This window comes from Triticum urartu, chromosome 5 (assembly GCF_003073215.2).
Source record: "Triticum urartu cultivar G1812 chromosome 5, Tu2.1, whole genome shotgun sequence".
Taxonomy (NCBI): domain Eukaryota; kingdom Viridiplantae; phylum Streptophyta; class Magnoliopsida; order Poales; family Poaceae; genus Triticum; species Triticum urartu.
Genome location: NC_053026.1, coordinates 6,522,631 through 6,543,068, shown reverse-complemented (window position 1 = coordinate 6,543,068; position 20,438 = coordinate 6,522,631). Strand labels below are relative to the sequence as shown.

Genomic DNA, 20,438 nt, shown 5'->3' with positions numbered 1-20,438 from the left:
ACCTATATATATGCACCACCTTGCGTGGTTTGTAATTACTAGAAAAACGAAAAGCAATAAATTGTAATTACTAGAAAAACAAAAAGCAATAAAGAGATATTACGAGGCACGACACGTGCCTCTGGCTAACTTCGAGTTGCTGCGTTCGTGTGCGTGTGTTTTGGTCCCGGTGTTTGCGTGAGCACCGGTGAAATATCAGGTGCTACAGCTAGTTCGTATACGTCAAGACGAGTTGCGCGTACATGACCCGTCGAGCTGCAGCGTGATCGTGTGTTTGATCCTTGGGAAATTCCAACAATTGATATCTAGAGCAAGGTGTGAAGGCTTCGCCGTCAAGTTACATCATGGCGGAGTTGAAGGAATTCTTCGTCGCCGTCAAGTTGTGTCACGGACGACGGAAAATCGAAGAGGATCATGTCCACTTCGAAGGCGAGTGGTGGTGGTGTGACCATCCAGTTCCCCATGCTTGAAGGCGGCAATTATGGGGTGTGGGCTGCAAAGATGAAGATCTTCATGCGTGCACGTGGAGTCTGGGCAGCGGTGGAAGGTGATGGTGCGGTCGAGGAAGATAAAGGACCAAGAAGCTTTCGCCGCCATAGCCCAAGCTGTGCCTGATGCCGTTTTCATGACCATATCAGAGAAAGAGACGACAAAGGAAGCTTGGGAAGCTCTCAAGGAGATGCATGCTGGAGATGATCGTGTCAAGAAGGCTCGTGTTCAAGCTCTAAGGAGGGAGTTCGAGAGGATGAGCATGAAAGAATCAGAAGGGGTTGGTGAATTTGCGTTGAAGCTAACCTCCCTGGTTAATGAGATGCGGGCTCTCGGATCAAAGATGGAGGACATCGTAGTTGTGGAGAAGTTACTTCGAGCCGTTCCCGATAAGTTTTTACCGATTGTTGGCACCATAGAGCAGTGGGGCGATGTGACGAAGATGTCGGTGATGGAGGTGATCGGGAGGCTGAAGACCTATGAGTTGACGTTGAAGGGGCGTGAACGCGACCAAGAAGAAGAGCAGTTGATGTTCTCGCGTAGTAGGGAGAAAGATAAGCAGAAGTACCGGAAGTTCGACAAATCTAAAGTCCGTTGCTACAATTGTCAGGACCATGGACACTATTCGCGAGAGTGTCCTAATCCGCGGAAGGAGGCAAAGAAGGAGCACGGGACTCTACAACTAGCTGAAGTGGGCATGGATGATGACCCGAGATTGCTTTAAGGAAGAAGCGGCGGTTGAAAAAAAAACAAAAAAAAAAGAGTCGTGTCTTTAGTTTTGTTTGTGTCTGAGTCGTCCGTGTGTCTCGGCGAGAAGACGAAGGCCAGCGTGAAGATGGATGCGCACCGGTTAAGTTGAGTTCCTGCATGAGAGGCTATGTGTTTAGTCTACATGTAGCACGCTAAGATGTGACGGCGTGGACTGGTAATCCAGACGATGTGTTGGTTCAGAGTCTACGAGTCGAATGTTTGGATTAGGGGGTGATTGTTGGATAATCCAAACAATCTCTAGTAGTATACGTGTTGGATGTCTAGTAGTAGTCCGAGTACTAGTAAGTTTAGGTAGCTAAATTTGGTACGGTGCAATCAGCGTTGCCGGGTTTTAGATTAGGAAAGTAAATCAAGTGAGTCCGGTTAGGACTTTGTGTCCGTATCACATTAGTTTTGGAGTCAGGTCGTGCACCTATATATATGCACCACCTTACGTCGTTTGTAATCACCAGAAAAACGAAAAGCAATAAAGAGATATTACGAGGCACGACACGTGCCTCTGGCTAACTTCGAGTTGCTGCGTTCGTGTGCGTGTGTTCTGGTCCCGGTGTTTGCGTGAGCGCCGGCAAAATATCAAGTGCTACAGCTAGTTCGTATACATCAAGACGAGTTGCGCGTACACGACCCGTCGAGCTGCAGCGTGATCGTGTGTTTGATCCTTGGGAAAGATTCTGGAGAACACCAGCTTCCTCCAAGTCAACTTCAGCAATACATCCTCACCTTCCATGAAACCTTCGGGGCCATTTACTTCCGATCTTCCCTCCTCTTGGGGCGGCGACGGCAGAGCTGGCACGCCCATCTTTTTCTCTTGTTCCCACGCGACGAGCATCTGCACCCACGGCCACGGGTTCCTCACCTCAAGGGCCTCAACATCCCCATCAGAAGGCTCAGGTGGGCAGCATCCACAAAGGGAGCCCAGTAATCGCCCCCACAGACCTCCGGTTCTGCCTCAGTCCCGGCCGGCTCGCACCCACAAACTGCGCAAATGTTGACATCTTGGCAGGTTGGATATTGCACAGCGTCGGCACAACAACGAGAGCGGATCAATCTAGCAGTTTGTACAGTTTCTGGTGCTTCTCTGCCCCCGCCTTATGCTGCTTTATGTAGGCGAGTTTCTCCGGTTCCTTGCGGGAGGGGTAAGGAACCCTAAGCCATCCGGGTGTCGTGAGTTTCCCAGACTTCTCCTGGTTCCCAACTTTAGAATGGACACCGCAGGATCTCAATGAGACAAGGGATGTAGGGGCGGACAAGGCCGTACCACGAGGGCAGGCAGACACATTGTTCGGGCGACCATTCCAACGACGGAGGTGCTCTAGAGATGCTGGGCTCAAACCGCGTGGATTGGATTGGTACTCATGAGGGATGCAGGATGGCCGGGAATGGCGATGGCGACCAGAGATCAAGCAAAACATCATTCCAAGAACATTAACATATTTCCGTATTTAACATGGGACCTCACACCCTTTATGCAGGAAGGAGCCTTGAAGAGATGATAGGGCATTCACTCACTATGACCTCGCCAGCTGCTATTCCTCATGTATCTGAGATCATACTGAGCCTTTCTTTGAGTCTAACAGCCCTCTGAGATACTATCTTCACATGACATTAGCAAGTTGGTTCTAGCTAGTGCTCTTGTTTTTTTTTAGCAAAACAGAACAAGGGGCACTAAATTACATGTACACAAGTTATTTCTAATATCCACTAGACACTACATCTAATATGGAAACCTTTTCTTTTCCCGGCAGCCAGTTCAAGAGACTCTAGTACCTGTCACAAAGAATAACACAACGTGAGTGTCAAATAACCACACCTTCTTCTGCATGCAAAACTCCTCTCTCAAGGCGAATGTTTTCAGCATGCAAGTAATATCTAATACACTTTTTTTACATGATTTAGCATCTATATGATTATTTGGTGATGCTAAGCTAATGTGTTCTCTCATATTTTTTCTTCTTACTTTTTGTTAGAAGTCAAATTATTTTTTTGAAGCTATCTATTTGCTCACTTTGATGCAATTTAACAATGTTCAGTAATTGGTAGCATATCGATTGGGTTGTTGAGTAGGGATTAATTGGCTTATCAGCCTATTAACTGAATTTATAGGTAGGTTAACTAGGGTATATCCTACGCTGCATCTGAATTTCTTTTCCATGTTGGAGCACTTGCTGCACTCGTACGGCCGCTGTTCGGGGAGAGGATGATGCCGGCGGGGCGCCGGCGGCAGCTCAGTGCGCGAGCTGTGGCTACTACTCCACGAGCGGGAGAAGGGAGCGAACGGGTTAACCTCATGTGCGGTAGGCTTTGGGAAAAGGGAGGGAACGGGCTAAATTTGGGCCAAAATTGCCCAGGCACTTAATTGGCCCGGCCTATAATTCGGTCTGACAATCAATTAATCAGCTTATCAGACAAGTAAATCGATTCACCCAGTTAATTGCGTGAATAGGTGGTTTTGTATCGGCAGGTGGCCAAGACATGATTAACTGTCCGATATGCCGAGATTAACTGGCCGATATTTTTAACAGCGCAATTTAATGACCATAAATTACGTTAAGATTCTCAGAGCAAATGTGATCAGTGCGGAAGTACCTTTCTACGCCCAGGAGCAAATGCTCCTGATAAGAATAGTAAAATAAAAAAAAATAGAAAAAATGTTCAAAAGATTCTGAAATTATTTTGTGACATACTTTCACAAATGTTTGTTGTGCACGCAAAATTTCATTGCGAAACCACATTGGTGGAAGGCGTGCCAAAAAAACAAAATCAGAGCTCCAAAATGCTTTTGTAAGTAACATTTTCAGAGCATCGATTTTGTTTTTTTACCACGTCTACGACCAATGTGATTTTGCGATGAAATTTTGCAGGCACAACAAACATTTATGAAAGTATGGCACAAAAAAATTCAGAATTTTTTGAATTGTTTTTTAGTTTATTTGATTTTACTGTTCACACCAGGAGCATTTGCTCCTAGTGTAGAAACTCCACGTCCTGATCAGTGCCGTTTTTTATGTATATGTACATAGTCGTATGTCTGAACAAGTGGCTGCAATAATAATTATTTATAAGCAAATCAAGAACTAGAAATAAACAAGTGGGACCACAACGAGACTACAAAATGGTTCATGATGACAACTATTTATAAGAAGGAACTGATAAGACTTTATAATTCTGCTTCGCATGTCTTTAGCCAAATTGTAGAGTGGAGTTAAATGAAAAACTATGTTTTAGGTTTTCTCTTAATGGACAATTTTCCTGAAACCTAGGAGATATTCAAATGTTTTTTTTGTGGTACTTAGTTGTTCTCGATCATATTGAAATATGATGTTTTACTTTACGTAATATCATGAAAAACCGTCCTTTAGCATTTTTCAACTACTGTGAATGATCCAAAGGCTTTGTTGTCCCCTTAGGGTCTTTTTGAGCTTTATTTGAATCAAAATAGTTGTTACCGTTTTTGTAACATGTTAGATAGAAGTTGAATTCCACCAAAGATTGCTTATCGTGGAAGGGTTACTTACTCCTGTATACCTGGCTCGAAATATGTTAAATGGTGTCTGATTTGGTGCAGGTACATCGCTCGGCCCCATCTTGGGATGATGTTTGAGGCCATCAAGCATCTAGAGCCTGCTCATGTTGACATGTTATGGCGTATGTATAACATTGATCATGGTCTTATTGTTCAAGAGGTATGTAATGGCTTCCTGAAGGTGCTCTTTTTCCCATGTGTATATGGTATAACTATTTGGCAATTGAACCCTAGGTGTCGAAAGGATCTAATGCTGAGATACTCGGAATCCAAAAAGGTGATGTTATTGAATCTATCAATGGAAAACCTGTTTCTACCACAATTGAGGTGGGTGTATTAGAGATTTTGTTAGGTTAGTGAGTTGAAAATAAATTACATTTGTGTGATAGTTGGTAGCTTCACGGTCTTGAGTGCAATGTTTTTTCTCTGTAATTATCAGTTGGAGAATATGCTGATGAGCAATGCAAGGGCCTTGCTGAAGTTCATATTTCTGTAAGTTCATTTCTATATTATAACGGCAGTTTGCTTGACCACCACCATCCATTCCTCTGTACCGAAGTATTATTAGCAAGATGCTAGTACTAAGAGATTTGTTTCGCTAACTCCATAGGTTGGGGTGTTTCACACACTCAAAGAAGAACGAAGCACCATAGAGTTGAGTGCAAAATTATCAAAACTTGGAGAAGTTATTACAAGCTAGGTACACATCTCCTCTTTTAACTAGCCCCGTCTACAAATTAGTATCCAGATTATTAGTTCAATTCTCAAGTATGTATATTCCATTTTTTGTAGATAATAATTATCCAGACATAATGCTAGTGTTAAGTATGTAAGATCATATAGTTGTATGCATTGTGCAATACACTCTTACAATAATTATGTGATTATATCTTTAAAATAATCATACCACACCATAAAGTATGCTGATATTTTGGGAGTTTATCATTTTGGTTAATAGGTGGTGTGCAGCAAGTAAATTGTGTAGAAAACAGACTTCATCCATGTTTCTTTTAGCAAAGCATCCATCTTCCGTTTGTAGACTTGAAAGTTTTAGGGATTTTTTAGGAACAAGAGATGTATGTTTGTGCTTGTAGGTTTGTCGAGGAGCGCTAACTTTGAGTTGTGTGACATTTTGCAAAGAATGTGGATTAGGTATTGCTTGCATGCAAAAGACACTCACGTTGTGTTATTATTTGTTACACGTCGTGCAGACTCTGGAAGTGGCTGACAGAAGAGGGATGCCAGGCTACTGGATGTTGTTTCTATGGTGGGCGTAGTGTGATGGATACTTAGCTATGACCACATATATGTACTGTAGTCTCTAGATATATTAGAAGAAATAACATCTTTATTTGTAGTGTATATAGTGCCAAAGTAGCAACCCCTTGTGAGATTCTCTGTTCTGCTATAATGACTGCCGAGAGGTTTATATAGACCTTATTGAGACCCCTCAGAGGGAGAGAGCCTGTCCTTATTTGTAGTTTATATAGTGCCGAGGTGCTGTCCTGTCTTAGCCTGATGGGTGTGTGAGCAGGTTATTTATATGTCTGAGAAATGGCAAAGTTCATAGGTTTGTGTAATCGAATAAATGTCACAAAAATAGGTTAACTGTTTAACAGATGGAATACTTAACAAAGAACAGGACAGATCGACCGAGGCTTTGGTTGGCCTGAGAAGGAAAAACCCCAAGCCGAGCCATCTTTGGGCTGGTTTGGGCCATTGAGCCAAGCCAGTTTCAGCCCGGTCCGAAGCGGCACAACTGGGCTCGAGTGTGCTCAGCCCATATAGAGGTCCCAATCTTGTAGTCGGCGCTGCTCTACTCCTCCTCTGCCATGGCTATATCTCGCTTACAGCGAGATGTAGCCTGGTCTCGCCTGAAGCTTTACCGGACTGCTACAAGGCACTGATTTACAATGCGTTGTATTGGATTGCATATTTTTTGTACTGTTTTTTGCGTTTTTTTTCTTTTGTTTCCTTTTTGTTTTTTTGTTTCCCCTACATTTTCTTTGTTGTTTTCTCAGTTTTAATTAGATTTTTTTTGGTTTTCACTGTCTTCTACTGCTATGCATCGGTTTTTCTTCATGTTTTTGGTTTTTTCTTTTTTCTTTTCTTTCCTGGTCTTCATTAATTTTCTTTGGTTTTCACTTTCTTCCACACACAATTTACATTTTTTGTATACATCCGAAATCTAGTGCGCTTATTTAGTGAAGAGAAATGCTAACTCCTCGGTCCGAATCGAATCTCTCGTACCGAAGAACTTCATCTCTTGCTGACTAGTATGTGTTAGATAATAACGAGAATAAATGAGACACGAGAGACACAGATTTTTACGTGGAAACCCTTGCGGGAGAAAACCACGGACGCACGAAGGCGCAATCACTATGAGGAGGAGTATTACAAGCACGAGACGACAGGCCGTCTGAGGTGCGACTACATGGGGTATATAAGAAGGCAATACATGAGAGTCCTTGGAGGACAAGTAAACGAGTTGTACTCGTACGCGTCGACGTCAACGCAAAGGCCCACACCGGTTGTACTACGTCTAGTCCAACACGGTATAATTTGGATCACAATTTAACAATCTCCACCTTGACCCAAATTCCCTTCAGTAGTCGAAGAAAGTAGATAACTCCATCCAAATCAGCATAAACACCTTGTGCGTCAAAGTCCATAGGACTAGTGAGAAATACCAACTAAGCGTGAGCAAAGCTTAAACTTATTGGTCGGAACTGGCTTTGTCATCATATCAGCTGGATTATCATGAGTACTTATCTTGCATACCTTCAAATCGCCTTCAGCAACAACATCTCGAATATAATGAAATCTGACATCAATGTGCTTTGTCCTCTCATGATACATTGGATTCTTTGTAAGATATATGGCACTTTGACTATCAGAAAATACGGTAGGGCAAGATGAATCTCCACAAAGCTCAGAATACAAACCTCTCAACCAGATAGCTTCTTTGCATGCCTCAGAAATAGCCATATACTCGGCATCAGTAGTGGAACAAGGCACAATAGACTGCAAAGTTGCTCTCCAACTCACAGCACAACCACCAATGGTGAAAACATAACCTGTGAGTGATCTTCTCTTATCCAAATCACCAGCAAAATCAAAATCAACAAAACCAACAAGTCCATCTCTAGTTTTCCCAAACTGTAAATAAGCATTAGAAGTACCTCGCAGGTATCTGAAAATCCACTGAACTGCTTTCCAATGCTCTTTTCCAGGATTAGCCATGTATCTACTGACAACACTCAATGCATATGATAAATCCGGACGAGAACAAACCATGGCATACATAAGTGAACCAACTGCACTCGAATAGGGAACTCTAGACATGTACTCAATATCTGCATCTGACTTAGGACATAAAGCTGATGATAATTTGAAGTGTGCGGCTAACGGAGTACTTACTGGCTTGGCATTATGCATATTAAAACGACGAAGAACTTTATCAATATATCCCTTCTGACTTAGATACACTTTTCCAGACGGTCTATCTCTGGATATTTCCATGCCAAGTATTTTCTTTGCTGCACCCAAATCCTTCATCTCAAATTCATTACTCAATTGCTTCTTTAGTTCATCAATATCTGACATACTCTTTGCAGCAATAAGCATATCATCAACATAAAGGAGCAAATAAATAGTTGAACCATTGACAGTTTTCAAATAAACACAACTATCATAATTAGACCTTTTGAAACCTTGAGAGAGCATAAAGGTGTCAAATCTCTTGTACCACTATCTAGGGGATTGCTTCAATTCATACAGAGATTTCTTTAACTTATAGACAAGCTTTTCTTTTCCAGAAATAACAAAACCTTCAGGTTGTTCCATATAAATATCCTCTTCTAATTCTCCATGTAAGAATGCAGTTTTAACATCCAATTGTTCAAGCTCAAGATCATGCATGGCAACAATACTGAGTAAAGTGCGAATAGAGCTATGCTTCACAACAGGAGAAAAGACTTCGTTATAGTCAATACCTGGAATCTGACTGTAACCTTTAGCAACTAACCTTGCTTTATATCTTGTCTCATCATTAGGAGAAACACCTTCTTTCCTCTTGAAAACCCACTTGCAACGAATAGGTTTCTTCTCCCTAGGTAATTTTACTAAATCCCAAGTGCCATTCTTTTCAAGTGATTCCATCTCATCATGCATAGAGGGCATCCACTTATTACTATCACCAGAAATAATAGCCTCGGAATATGAAGAAGGCTCAGAATTACCTTCAATTTCTTCTGCAACAGATAAAGCAAAAGAAACAATATTGCACTCTTCAATTAACCTGTCAGGTTTATTAATACCCCGTCTAACTCTGTCACGTGCAAGATTCCAACTGGGTGGAACAATAGGCTGATTTGGAGTGGGAGTGACATGATCATCATTAACGGCGGGTTCATCATGTGCATCAACAATTTCATTACCAGATGAAACACCTGAATCAATAACATGCTCCACCTGAACAGTAGGCTGCTGAATAGTAGGCTGCTGTTCACTCTCAACGGGAACATTAGTAGATGAAACATCATGTAACATAGCAGATTCATTAAAGATAACATTTCTGCTAATAACAACCTTCTGGGTTTCAGGATTCCATAATTTAAAACCTTTAACACCAGACTTATAACCAAGAAAGATGCACTTAACAGCCCTAGGCTCTAATTTTCCATTATCAACATGAGCATAAGCAGTGCAACCAAAAACTCTCAACTGTGAATAATCAGCAGGTGAACCAGACCATACCTCAATTGGAGTTTTTTATTAAGAGCAATAGATGGTGAACGGTTAATGAGATAACAAGCAGTGGAAGCGGCCTCAGCCCAAAAACGCCTATGCAAACCTGCATTGGACAACATGCAACGGGCTCTGGAAATAATGGTCCTGTTCATACGCTCAGCAACACCGTTTTGTCGAGGAGTATAAGGAACGGTGTAGTGTCTGACAATGCCTTCAGACTTGCAATAGTTCTTAAATTGCTTAGAACGGAATTCCATACCATTATCAGTGCGAAGTATTTTTACCTTCTTTTCAGTCTGCCTTTCAATCATAATCTTCCACTCCTTAAAAGCTGAGAATGCTTCATATTTATGCTTCAAGAAATAAGTCCAAACTTTTCTCGAATAATCATCAATAATAGTCAGCATGTAACTAGCACCACCTAGTGACTTTCTGCGAGATGGTCCCCATAAATCAGAATGCACATAATCAAGAATACCTTCAGTAGTACGGGTCGAAGTATTGAACTTCACCCTCTTGTGTTTGCCGAAGATACAATGCTCACAAAATTTCAGTTTACCAGGTTCATATCCATCAAGAAGACCTCTCTTATTTAACTCTGCCAAACCAAGTTCACTCATATGTCCAAGACGCATATGCCAAAGGTTAGCAGCATCACAATCAGAATTTTTTGAAACAACCGGAGTAGCGTTACCTGAAACGGTAGAACCTCGAAGGTAATAAAGACCATTGGTCGAACTTAAGTCACCTTTCATCACAATAAGGGAGCCTTTGGTGACCTTCAAAACACTATCTCCACCTGAATACTTGTACCCCTTTGCATCAAGGGCACTAACAGAGATAAGATTTCTCTTCATCTTTGGAATATACTGAACATCTGTCAAAGTTCTGATTATGCCATCAAACATCTTGATTCGAATAGAACCTATGCCTTCAATCTTGCATGGTGAATTATCAAAACCCAAAATGGAACCAGCAGAAGTAGTGGAATCAAAAGTATTAAACCAATCTCTATGTGGACACATATGAAAAGTGCATGCAGTATCAAGTACCCACTCATCATTGGTCTCAGCACATCCAGCAATAACGACAAGAGCATCATCGGAACTATCATCACGAGCAACGTTAGCAGGATTTTCACCTTGTTTGTTACCTTTCCTCTTTTCCTTGTTCTGCAACTTGAAACACTCTGAGATGCCATGCCCGTCTCTCTTGCAATACATGCAATACTTCTTGTCTCTGGATTGCGACCGGCCCCTGTAGCCGTTCTTACTTTTGCCTCTGTTTCCATTATGTGAGTTCTTTTCCTTTGTCCTGCCACGAACAGATAATCCCTCTGCTTGGGATGAACTTGAACCATCATGAGGCACCATTAGTTTCATCTTCTCCTTAGAATTCAAAGCTTCATAAACTTCATTAAGTGTGAGAGTATCACGACTGTATAATATGGTGTCTCTAAAATTGGTATAAGAACTTGGCAGTGAACAAAGTAACATTAAAGCAGTATCTTCCTCTTCATACTTAACCTCCATTGCAGCTAGATCAGATATGATCTCTTTAAATTCCGAAATATGATTCAAAACATTACCTCCCTCGGGTAACCTGTGCAGGAATAATTTTTGCTTCAGATGCATCTTGCTGGTGAGATCTTTAGTCATGCAAATCCCTTCCAGCTTTAACCATAGAGCGGCGGCAGTTTTCTCGCTCAAAACTTCCTGCAAAATATTATTATGCAAATGAAGTTGAATTTATGACAAAGCCTTACAATCAATTCTTTTTTCCTCAGCAGTCCAGTCCTCAATTCGGTTCTTCCCAAAACTATCCAGTGCTACATCATAGTCGACCTGTGCCAACAACGCCCGCATCACGGTCCAGCAGCGGAAAATCGTACTTCATGGATGCCATGAGTAGATTGAATATGTGTTCACAAAGTAGTACAAGCCGGTAGAAAAAGTTCTGAATAGAATTAATTAATGCGGAGCAACGGAGTTGAAAAAATAACACCTGGAAACTCTCGGTGGCTGTAGCAATTGATGATCTAGTACTCAATTAGTACTAGCTTCGTCACGTACTAGTGCGTGAGGAGTACTAGTTGAAACAGTACTTGAACGGATCAATGCTCACGCGCCGAGTAGCAGCAGCAAAACAAATTGCCTCGGGACTTGATCCACCTGCAGAGCACGCGTGGACGCGTATGCACACGAGGGAAGCTAGCGGCCTCGACGGGAATTAATCCACAGTAGACCTACTCCAGAGTTCCTCTCGGTCTCGGTTTTTTACGACGGCTGCAGCACAAATCGATCTGCCTTCGAACTGACAGATCCCTGGTCGGACAGATCGCACCACGGCGGCGCGCACAGATAAAACCCTAACTCTCGTCTCAAACCTCGTGTCTGCAACCTCAGCTCTGTATACCACTTGTTAGATAATAACGAGAATAAACGAGACACGAGAGACACAGATTTTTACGTGGAAACCCTTGCGGGAGAAAACCACGAACGCACGAAGGCGCAATCACTATGAGGAGGAGTATTACAAGCACGAGATGACAGGCCGTCTGAGATGCGACTACATGGGGTATATAAGAGGGCAATACATGAGAGTCCTTGGAGGACAAGTAAACGAGTTCTACTCGTACGCGTCGACGTCAACGCAAAGTCCCACACCGGTTGTACTACGTCTAGTCCAACACGGTATAATTTGGATCACAATTTAACAGTATGTATTCCGAACACAAAGTGATTTCTCTCATCTCACACAGGATTCGGGTTTAGCATCAGATAACTGTAAGCTTTGAACACTATACCCCTCTTAATAATAATACGCTTGTCCTATGACTCAAGAAAAAGAAAGAAGAACAACAAAACAAATGCTATGTTTTTGCTTCGTTTTCTCGGCTGCAGTCAATTTCTTCAGATAGACACCGAACCGATTGCTTCACGTCAGCAATTGTGTGTGTGTGTGGGGGGGGGGGGGGGGTCACTTTCGACAGGCATAATCTTCGGTGATAATCTTTGCTGCCTCGCAAGAGATTATCGTCAGAGTTTGTACCAAACTCCACATGACTTTAGGGGCTTGTGACTCTGTGTGCACTAGTAAACACATTAGTCCCATACTGTTTATGACAACAATCTCCAAACACAAGGAGGCAAATTATTGCAACAACATAAAGGCATATGGGCTATTGTAAAATTTTCACCCATTCGGCTATATTTACGAAGGTGTGGAGCCAAATTATGAATGTCAACAGTAGCGTAAGGTGACGAAAAATTACTAACATGATGTATAGCATATGATGGTTGAGGGTAATTGGCCGTATAAATAGTAGTAGCTTGGCCAATTCTCCCACCCATCGGCATGTTTGGATTCACATATTGCAAATTAGTTGCCGACGGATAAATGGGTGAAACACTTTCTTGGATGGCTTTGGAAATTCTAAGATGTGGTGTTTCAAATTAATCAACCGAACACATCATGTTGTTCATCGGCATATAGATTTGTGGGTTTGCCGATGCATGAGACTTACATACACATGGTGTATGTTACTAGTATAATAATAAGTTGAAGCATGTAAATTAATTTCAATTGGTACTTGTGGGTAATTAGATGCATGGCTGAAAAATTTAGGGCTAGCCGATAGAGTGTACTCATTAAACGAGCTAGTAACACCATCTGGATTATTTCAGTACTAGGGAAATCCCTAGTAGTAGCGTGGGGTTAAGGGCTAGCACTAGCGTGGGGGCCATGCTACTGTTAGAACACTACAACTAATTGTTAGTAGTAGTGCGGGTCTGACCCCACGCTACTGCTACTGGTGTTAGCAGTAGCATGGGACTGGATTCGCGCTACTGCTAAATAGCAGTGGTGCCTATTTTTTCCCCACACCATTACTATTATTGCGTATTTTATTTCTTTATATTTATACACTGTTATACAATTTTTATACAGTAGCAATGAAAAGGTTGGTGTGCCGTGTGCCGTCCCAACGTCATATCGTCCCACTAATTCAACTTGCTCACTTGGATCCATCCACTTTAATCTAATCCGTGTTTTTCTTCGACCCAATGATATAACAACTCATCATCCACAATCATATAATAATACCACATCATCATCATTTGTAGTCATATAATAACTCATAATCCGTAGTCATATATATAATAACTCATCACCATTCTAGTACATGACAAGTAGTATGACCTCGTTAGCATCATCATCGTAGTCATATAACAATTCAATCATCAAGTCATATAATAACTGACCATCAATATAGCACATGACAAGTTAACCAACACTAGCTAAATAATTCATCATCATTCTAGCACATGACAAGTACTAACTAGTACCTACTCCTCTCTCTTAGGTAGAATATCATAAAACAGGTAAACCCCTCCATCTTCAAAATGGAGAATAGAGATCCACTTGTCTCCAACTTGTGGCCTATGCACATTCATGTTGTCTCCAATTGGTTGCCTGCGTGCACTCATTACTTTGCTCCAACCTTTGATATCAAGCCTATCATCTATTAGAGAAATCGAGTATACACTGTGGAAAGCCACCGGCGGATCTGGCCATAAGCTAACCATACTCATCTGACCTTCTGTATACATCAGGTCAGGTACAACATCCTTCGGGAGCTTCTATTGAAGAACATAATAATAACATAGTTAGCAATGTAGTTTAATTAATAAGAATGTATGTAATCATAGTTAACAAAATCTTACCATGCTATTTGATGTTACCCTCATTCAACTTGTGGACTATTGGGACGTATCCACTACAATTTTGGCTAATTTAATATTTGATCTTAAAATTCTCAACATCATTAACAAATGAGACAATATATTTTTTTCTCCTCCCAAGTTAGCTCGGAGCCATAAGTGTAGTAGGTCTTGTCTACAACCTTCCGTGTATTTATTGGAGAAAAGAAATAAGTTGTCAATTATTAATAAACAAGTTTAGTAGGGATGAATACCAACTATTTTTAAATAAAAAATATAAATTACTTATCAAATTTTGTTTGACAAACTCACATAGAGGTAGAACTGGAATCATGTCAACATCCACCCAAATGTTGATATTATCTTCACGATCATCTTCAGGACCAAGATCTAAGGTTATTTTCATATCCTCCTGAAATCCGTAGGCCTTTCATAGTATGCTCCAATTTGAACACCCCAAATGTGAGTGATTTACTTAATTATAGAGCTTAACCACAAAAGTGAAACCATGTTTCTTCCTTAGGCGAGTTTTCGTCGTCTCCATACTCTCCCTATCTTTGAAACCTAGTTTCTCTAAGACATACGGTCTTGCATAGCAGGGGATGCATTAGTCGAATTGTAAAAAACGGAAATTATACGTTAAAGCAAAAAAAAGCACAAGTCATGTTTAATTACGAAAAAACTTGCCATCGTTACATATCGTAAAATGATCAAAGGCATCATTCAGCGTGAGGGTGAAGCACCTATCGTTATCCAGGTGAAGCCTCTCGCACATACCCCCATCGTTAGTGCAGTAATTGCACTCAGGGATCCTATCATCGCCAGACGTTTCATGTGTTCATAATTCAAAGATTAAACATCAAGGGCAATTACCAGGAACTCAACACACAAATTATTATTCAACATGGGTTGACTTTTGGTTTGTTGAAACTTTCTTGAAAACTGTCATCTCACGTGGTGTATATGGAGGGCACTCCCTCTCTGATATTGCGACCGTCGGTGATGGTCGCTCCTCCCTTCTTTCTCGAGTGCATTACACCAAAATGTCTAGTACACGGGAAAGAAGGAGAATCGACCCCCACGACAATAGTCGGGATTCTTTCTCTCTCTGATATATCAACTGTTATTACTAAAACCGACAGACCTCGGGGTAGGGAGTCCCGAGCTGTGGATCTCGGATCAATGGGTAACAGAGGATGATGGAGACAGTATTTACCCAGGTTCGGGCCCTCTTGAAGAGGTAATACCCTATGTCCTACTTTGATTGTATTGATGATTGTGTATTGAGTACAAGCTTGATCTACCTTGAGATCATGAGTAGTGTTCTAACCCTAGGTCTAGGTGGATGTGATTATGATTGGATCCCCTCTACAGACTAAACCCCTTAGCTTATATACACGCTAGGGGGTACCTAAGGCTACATGGTCGGTTGCCGGTCTAAAGATGCACATGACGGCGGCCGAAGCTATCCTTGGAGTACACGTCAAGTCTTCGACATAATCTATCTTTATCACGTCGAGGTACGAGGCTTTCGAAGTCCTTCCTTGTAAAAATGATGGCCCATACAGGTCAGCCCGTGGTCTGTGGGACAACTAGGTTGGTACCCCCTAGTTCAGGACACCGTCACCAACCGTCGGTGATGGTTGCATCCCCCTCCCCTCGTGCATTACCAAGGTCTATCACGAGGAGAAGAGGAGAAAGCGACCCCATGACAATAGTCAGGATTCTTCTTCTCTGAAAGTCACATAAGGAGCCCCAACAGACTGGAAGTAAAGCCATTACATATATGGAGTAACGACATAAAAAGGCCTATGTTTGCCGGAATGTCGTTTAATTCATGTTCCAGCAAATCACCGGCACTCGATATTTCCTACTTTATAGCAGAAGTCATGCTGAAATTCACAAAAATCGGCATGACCTTTACTAAAATAGGACATATTGAGCGCCTAAAATTTGCCAGAGCAGAAAAGAATCAACATTCCGGCAAAACATAGGCTACTCGGATGTGTTCCCTGCAAAATCATAGACATGTCCAAAGAGACAACCAATACATGTGTAAATCATCACACACGTGTCCAAGGAGAAAAGAAGTAGGAGGTGGACATTTAGCTCGCCGACTCGGCTGTAGAGTGAGTAGAGGAAGCTCCGATGACGATCACTCCAAGGAGACGCGATACTAGAAAGCTTGCATATTCCACAGAGTGAAAAAATTAGATCATCAAATCTCATATAGCATTCTTTGATGACAACGTGATAATGACATAAAAATAAATTACATTGTCCAATACATTTCTATATTGAATAAACCTATTTGATACCTAAATAATTTCTATATTCAAAAAACCTATTTGGGACCTAAAATATTTCTATATTCAAAAAATATATTCCATACCTAAAACATTTCTATATTCAAAAAAACCTACTAGATACCTAAAACATTTCTATATTAAAAAAACCTATTCGTTACCTAAAACATTTATATATTCAAAAGACCTATTCGATATGTAAAACATTTCTATATTCAAAAAACCTATTCGATACGTGAAACATTTCTATAGTGAGAAAACCTATTCCACACCTAAAACATTTCTATATAAAAAAACCTACTAGATACCTAAAACATTTATATATTAAAAAACCTATTCGATACCTAAAATATTTAAAGGTATTTTCTATTCTATTACTAATTTTGTACTCAAAAATTCTATACCTAAAACATTACTGAAATAGGAGAGAGGAGATGGGAGGAGGGAGGAGTGAGGAGGAGGAGGGAGGAGAGAGGAGGAGGATGGAGGAAGGTAGTGGGAGGAGAGAGGAGGAGGAGGGAGGATGGCGATGGGAGGAGGGAGGAGGAGGGAGGAGAGAGGAGGAGGAGGAGGAGGAGGGAGGAGGGCGGCGGGAGGAGGAAGGGAGGGAAGGAGATACCTCAGGGGCGACGACAGCGGCGGGATCGGCAGCAGAGTGAGGAGGAAAGGGAAGACCGGGAGAGGATAAGCCGAGCTTAGCAATAGCGCGGGGTATATGCCAGCGCTACTGCTAGGACATCTACCAATAGCGCCTATCTGCTGGCCTGCGCTACAACTATATGGGGCCCACCAGCTGCCCCGTGTATAAATAGCAGCAACGCCGGTTACAGGGCCCACGCTGCTGCTAGGTTAATAGTGGTAGTATGGGTTATGGAGACCAGGTGCTACTATGTCCTGCCCCGGGGTACCATTGGGCCTTGTTAGTAGTGGCGAGGGGTGGGCAAGCCCAGGCTGCTGCTACTACACCTTAACTGTAATGCCAGATATAGCCCCATGTTGTAACGCTCCGGATACAACTTCCCATATTTGTAACTCCAACTCTTGCCTTTTCCGGAGATGCGATGTGAGTTTTCCCTTCGTGGTTGGGTTTTTGTGTTCGTTTTGCATTTTTGTTCATGTCATGCATTTCATATCATGTCATCATGTGCATCGCATTTGCATTTGTGTTCGTATCATGCATCCGAGCATTTTCCCCGTTGTCCGTTTCTCAATCCGACACTCCCTCATGCACCCGACGTTCCCCTTTTGTCTCTTTTCGTGAGCGGGTGTTAAACGTTCTCGGAATGGACCGATATTTGTCAAGCGGCCTTGGTACACCACCGGTAGACCGCCTGTCAAATTTCGTGTCATTTGGAGTCCGTTTGATACTCCAACGGTTAACTGGGGAACCGTAAAGGCCTCGTGTGTGTTGTAGCCCAACACCCCTCCAAAACGGCCCAAAAACCCATCCAAACCCCTTCCGTGTCCTCCGCCGTCGGATCACAATCGCATGGTCGAAAACTACACCCCATTTGGACACTCCCACCTCCTCCTAGCTATAAATATGTGTCTCCCCCAAACTTTCGCAGCCCAAACCCTAATCCCACCTCCTCCGCGCCACCGAACGCGTCCACCGCCCCGCAGCCACGTCGCCCGGACCAATCCGGGGCTGGCACGTCAGCATCGCCGCCGCGCCCAGCCACTCCTGCGCCGCCACGTCACCCCGCCGCCGTCTCCCACTGCTCCTCTCACTGCGCGGGCCCGCCGAACCCAGATCCGGCCCACTCAGGCTCGGATCGAGCCGCGCCCCGCCGCCTGGCTGTCCGCCCCTCGCGCGCCGCTGCTCGCCGGCCCCGCTGCCTCGGGCGCCCGCGCCGCCCTTCGTCTCGCCTCGCCGCCGCTCCGCCCGATCCCCAGCCTCGCCCTCTTATAGATCCACCGGATCTCGTGCTCGTCGTCGCGCCGTTGACCTCCTGATGTCTACGCCGAAGCCTCCTGCTCGTCTGCATCGAGCTCCGCTCGATCCCGCGCCGCCGTTGACCGCGACCCCGCGTGGGCCACGGCCTCCTCCGGCCCATCCACGACCTGCTGCGGCCCAACTCCGCCAGCCCGTGCCACCTCACCACCAACTGGGCCAAGGCCCACTAGGTCAGCAGACCCCCAGCGAAACGGCCAAGTCCTTTGTGAAATTATCATGTGTGCATCTTTGCACTATCATAACTTCTTTCTTATGGCTCCATTTTGTGCGTGTAATATATCAAAATGTTCATTGTGAGATGCTCTTCATTTCATTCCATTGTGTCATGCTTGTTTGAGTCCATCTTGATGCCCAAATCGTTGATGCAAGAGTGCTATAAATTGTTAGGTGCTGCTTCTTATCGGAGTATGTTGATTTGTCATTTTTGTCACATTTGTTGTGTGCTGCATATGGACATGAGCTCTACATATGTTTTGATCTATGCCATGCCATCTTTACAGGAGTGCTTGCCATGTATTTTTGTGATCAATGTGGTGACTAGCACAAGCATGCAAAGTAGCCTTCGTGTTATTGCTGATTTCAGGGACTTAGGTTTTTGCTAAGTCCTTGCTCTGCTGTTATTTTTATGCCATGTAACCATGTTGCTACAGTGAGATCCATGCTTGTTTTGAGTTGCTTTAGTAAGGATGATTTGGACATATGGTTATGATCTATCCATCCATCCCCCTGTTTGCAATTATGGAGTGCCTTAGCATTTCTTAAGCTTGCTCTACTTTTGCTATAAAATGTTCCTGGCAGATTGTTTACATGCTAATCAATTTGGCCATGGTTGTTGTTGTTGTTGTTGATCTATGCAAGGCTATGAACTTGTTCTTGCCATGGTTAGCTTCATGAACATGATATCTTGCTGATGCTATGCTTATCTTGTCATGCAATGCCTTGTGTTGAGTGAATCGAGCTCGCAAAGATGCCTTCATGATTCTGTTTATGCCATGCTCTGTTTTCTGCTAAGTCTGAATCTGTTAACGAAACTTGCTATGTTTACATGGGTGCCATCATATCTTCTGTGCCTTTTTGGCTCATGATTAGTAAGGGACTTTTGTCCTATGCATTTAGTAGATTCATGCCATGCCTTTGTTTGCTATGATATGTTCCCGTATCATGTTGTTTACTTGCTCTAAACATTGCTTCCTGATGTTATTCCTGACATGTTAGTATTTTTACTAAGTCTGTGAAGCTGATATCTTTTGCCATGCTTGTTTGAACCTGTTCTATTATGATTTAGCCATAGCTCAGTGTTCATGTTTTGTGAAGCATCTTGAGTAGATCACTGCCATGTGCTTTGTTGTTATGTTGGAGTGCAGTAGCTTAGTTTCTTGTTGCATTCTAGATGGCATCGTGCTGTTAATCGCAGAATTGTGCCATTCTTGTTTAGCTTGCCATTTGCATACCGTGCATCCAATTCCTATGATCTTTATATTGATTTTGACCGAAATCATCTCATCTTTCCAGCGGCACACTTGGTTTTCCAAGTTGGTGACTGGTTCAATCTTTTCCTTCCGAAGCACGCATATGCATTGCATATCACATCTCGCATATCATGCCATGCTTTGCATCATGTTGCTTGCACATTGCATGGTGATTGATTGTGGGTCCTTTGATTGTGTTCTTGCTTTGGGTAGAGCCGGGAGACAAGTATGTGATCGAGGAACCTGTTGAGTACGCTAACGAGGATCAAGCTTTCGTCAACTCTGAGAACTTTGCAGGCAAGATGACCATACCCTCAAAATCACTTCTATCTTTGCTTGCTAGTTGTTCGCTCTATTGCTATGCCGCGATACCTACCACTCGCTTTATCATGCCTCCCATATTGCCATGTCAAGCCTCTAACCCACATTTCCTAGCAAACCGTTGTTTGG

General features: G+C 42.8%; 1 protein-coding gene across 1 annotated transcript in view; it reads left to right on the top strand.

Moving 5' to 3' along the window:
* LOC125506840 (serine protease HTRA3-like) overlaps positions 1–6,268 on the top strand; it is a 29,579-nt gene extending 23,311 nt beyond the window's left edge. Inside the window, exons 7-10 of the mRNA XM_048671547.1 lie at positions 5,018–5,110; positions 5,223–5,275; positions 5,394–5,483; positions 5,995–6,268. Coding sequence (XP_048527504.1) covers positions 5,018–5,110; positions 5,223–5,275; positions 5,394–5,436 — 189 coding nt within the window. The 3' untranslated portion in view covers positions 5,437–5,483; positions 5,995–6,268. The remainder of the gene's footprint in view (positions 1–5,017; positions 5,111–5,222; positions 5,276–5,393; positions 5,484–5,994) is intronic.
* The last annotated feature ends 14,170 nt before the right edge of the window (positions 6,269–20,438 follow it).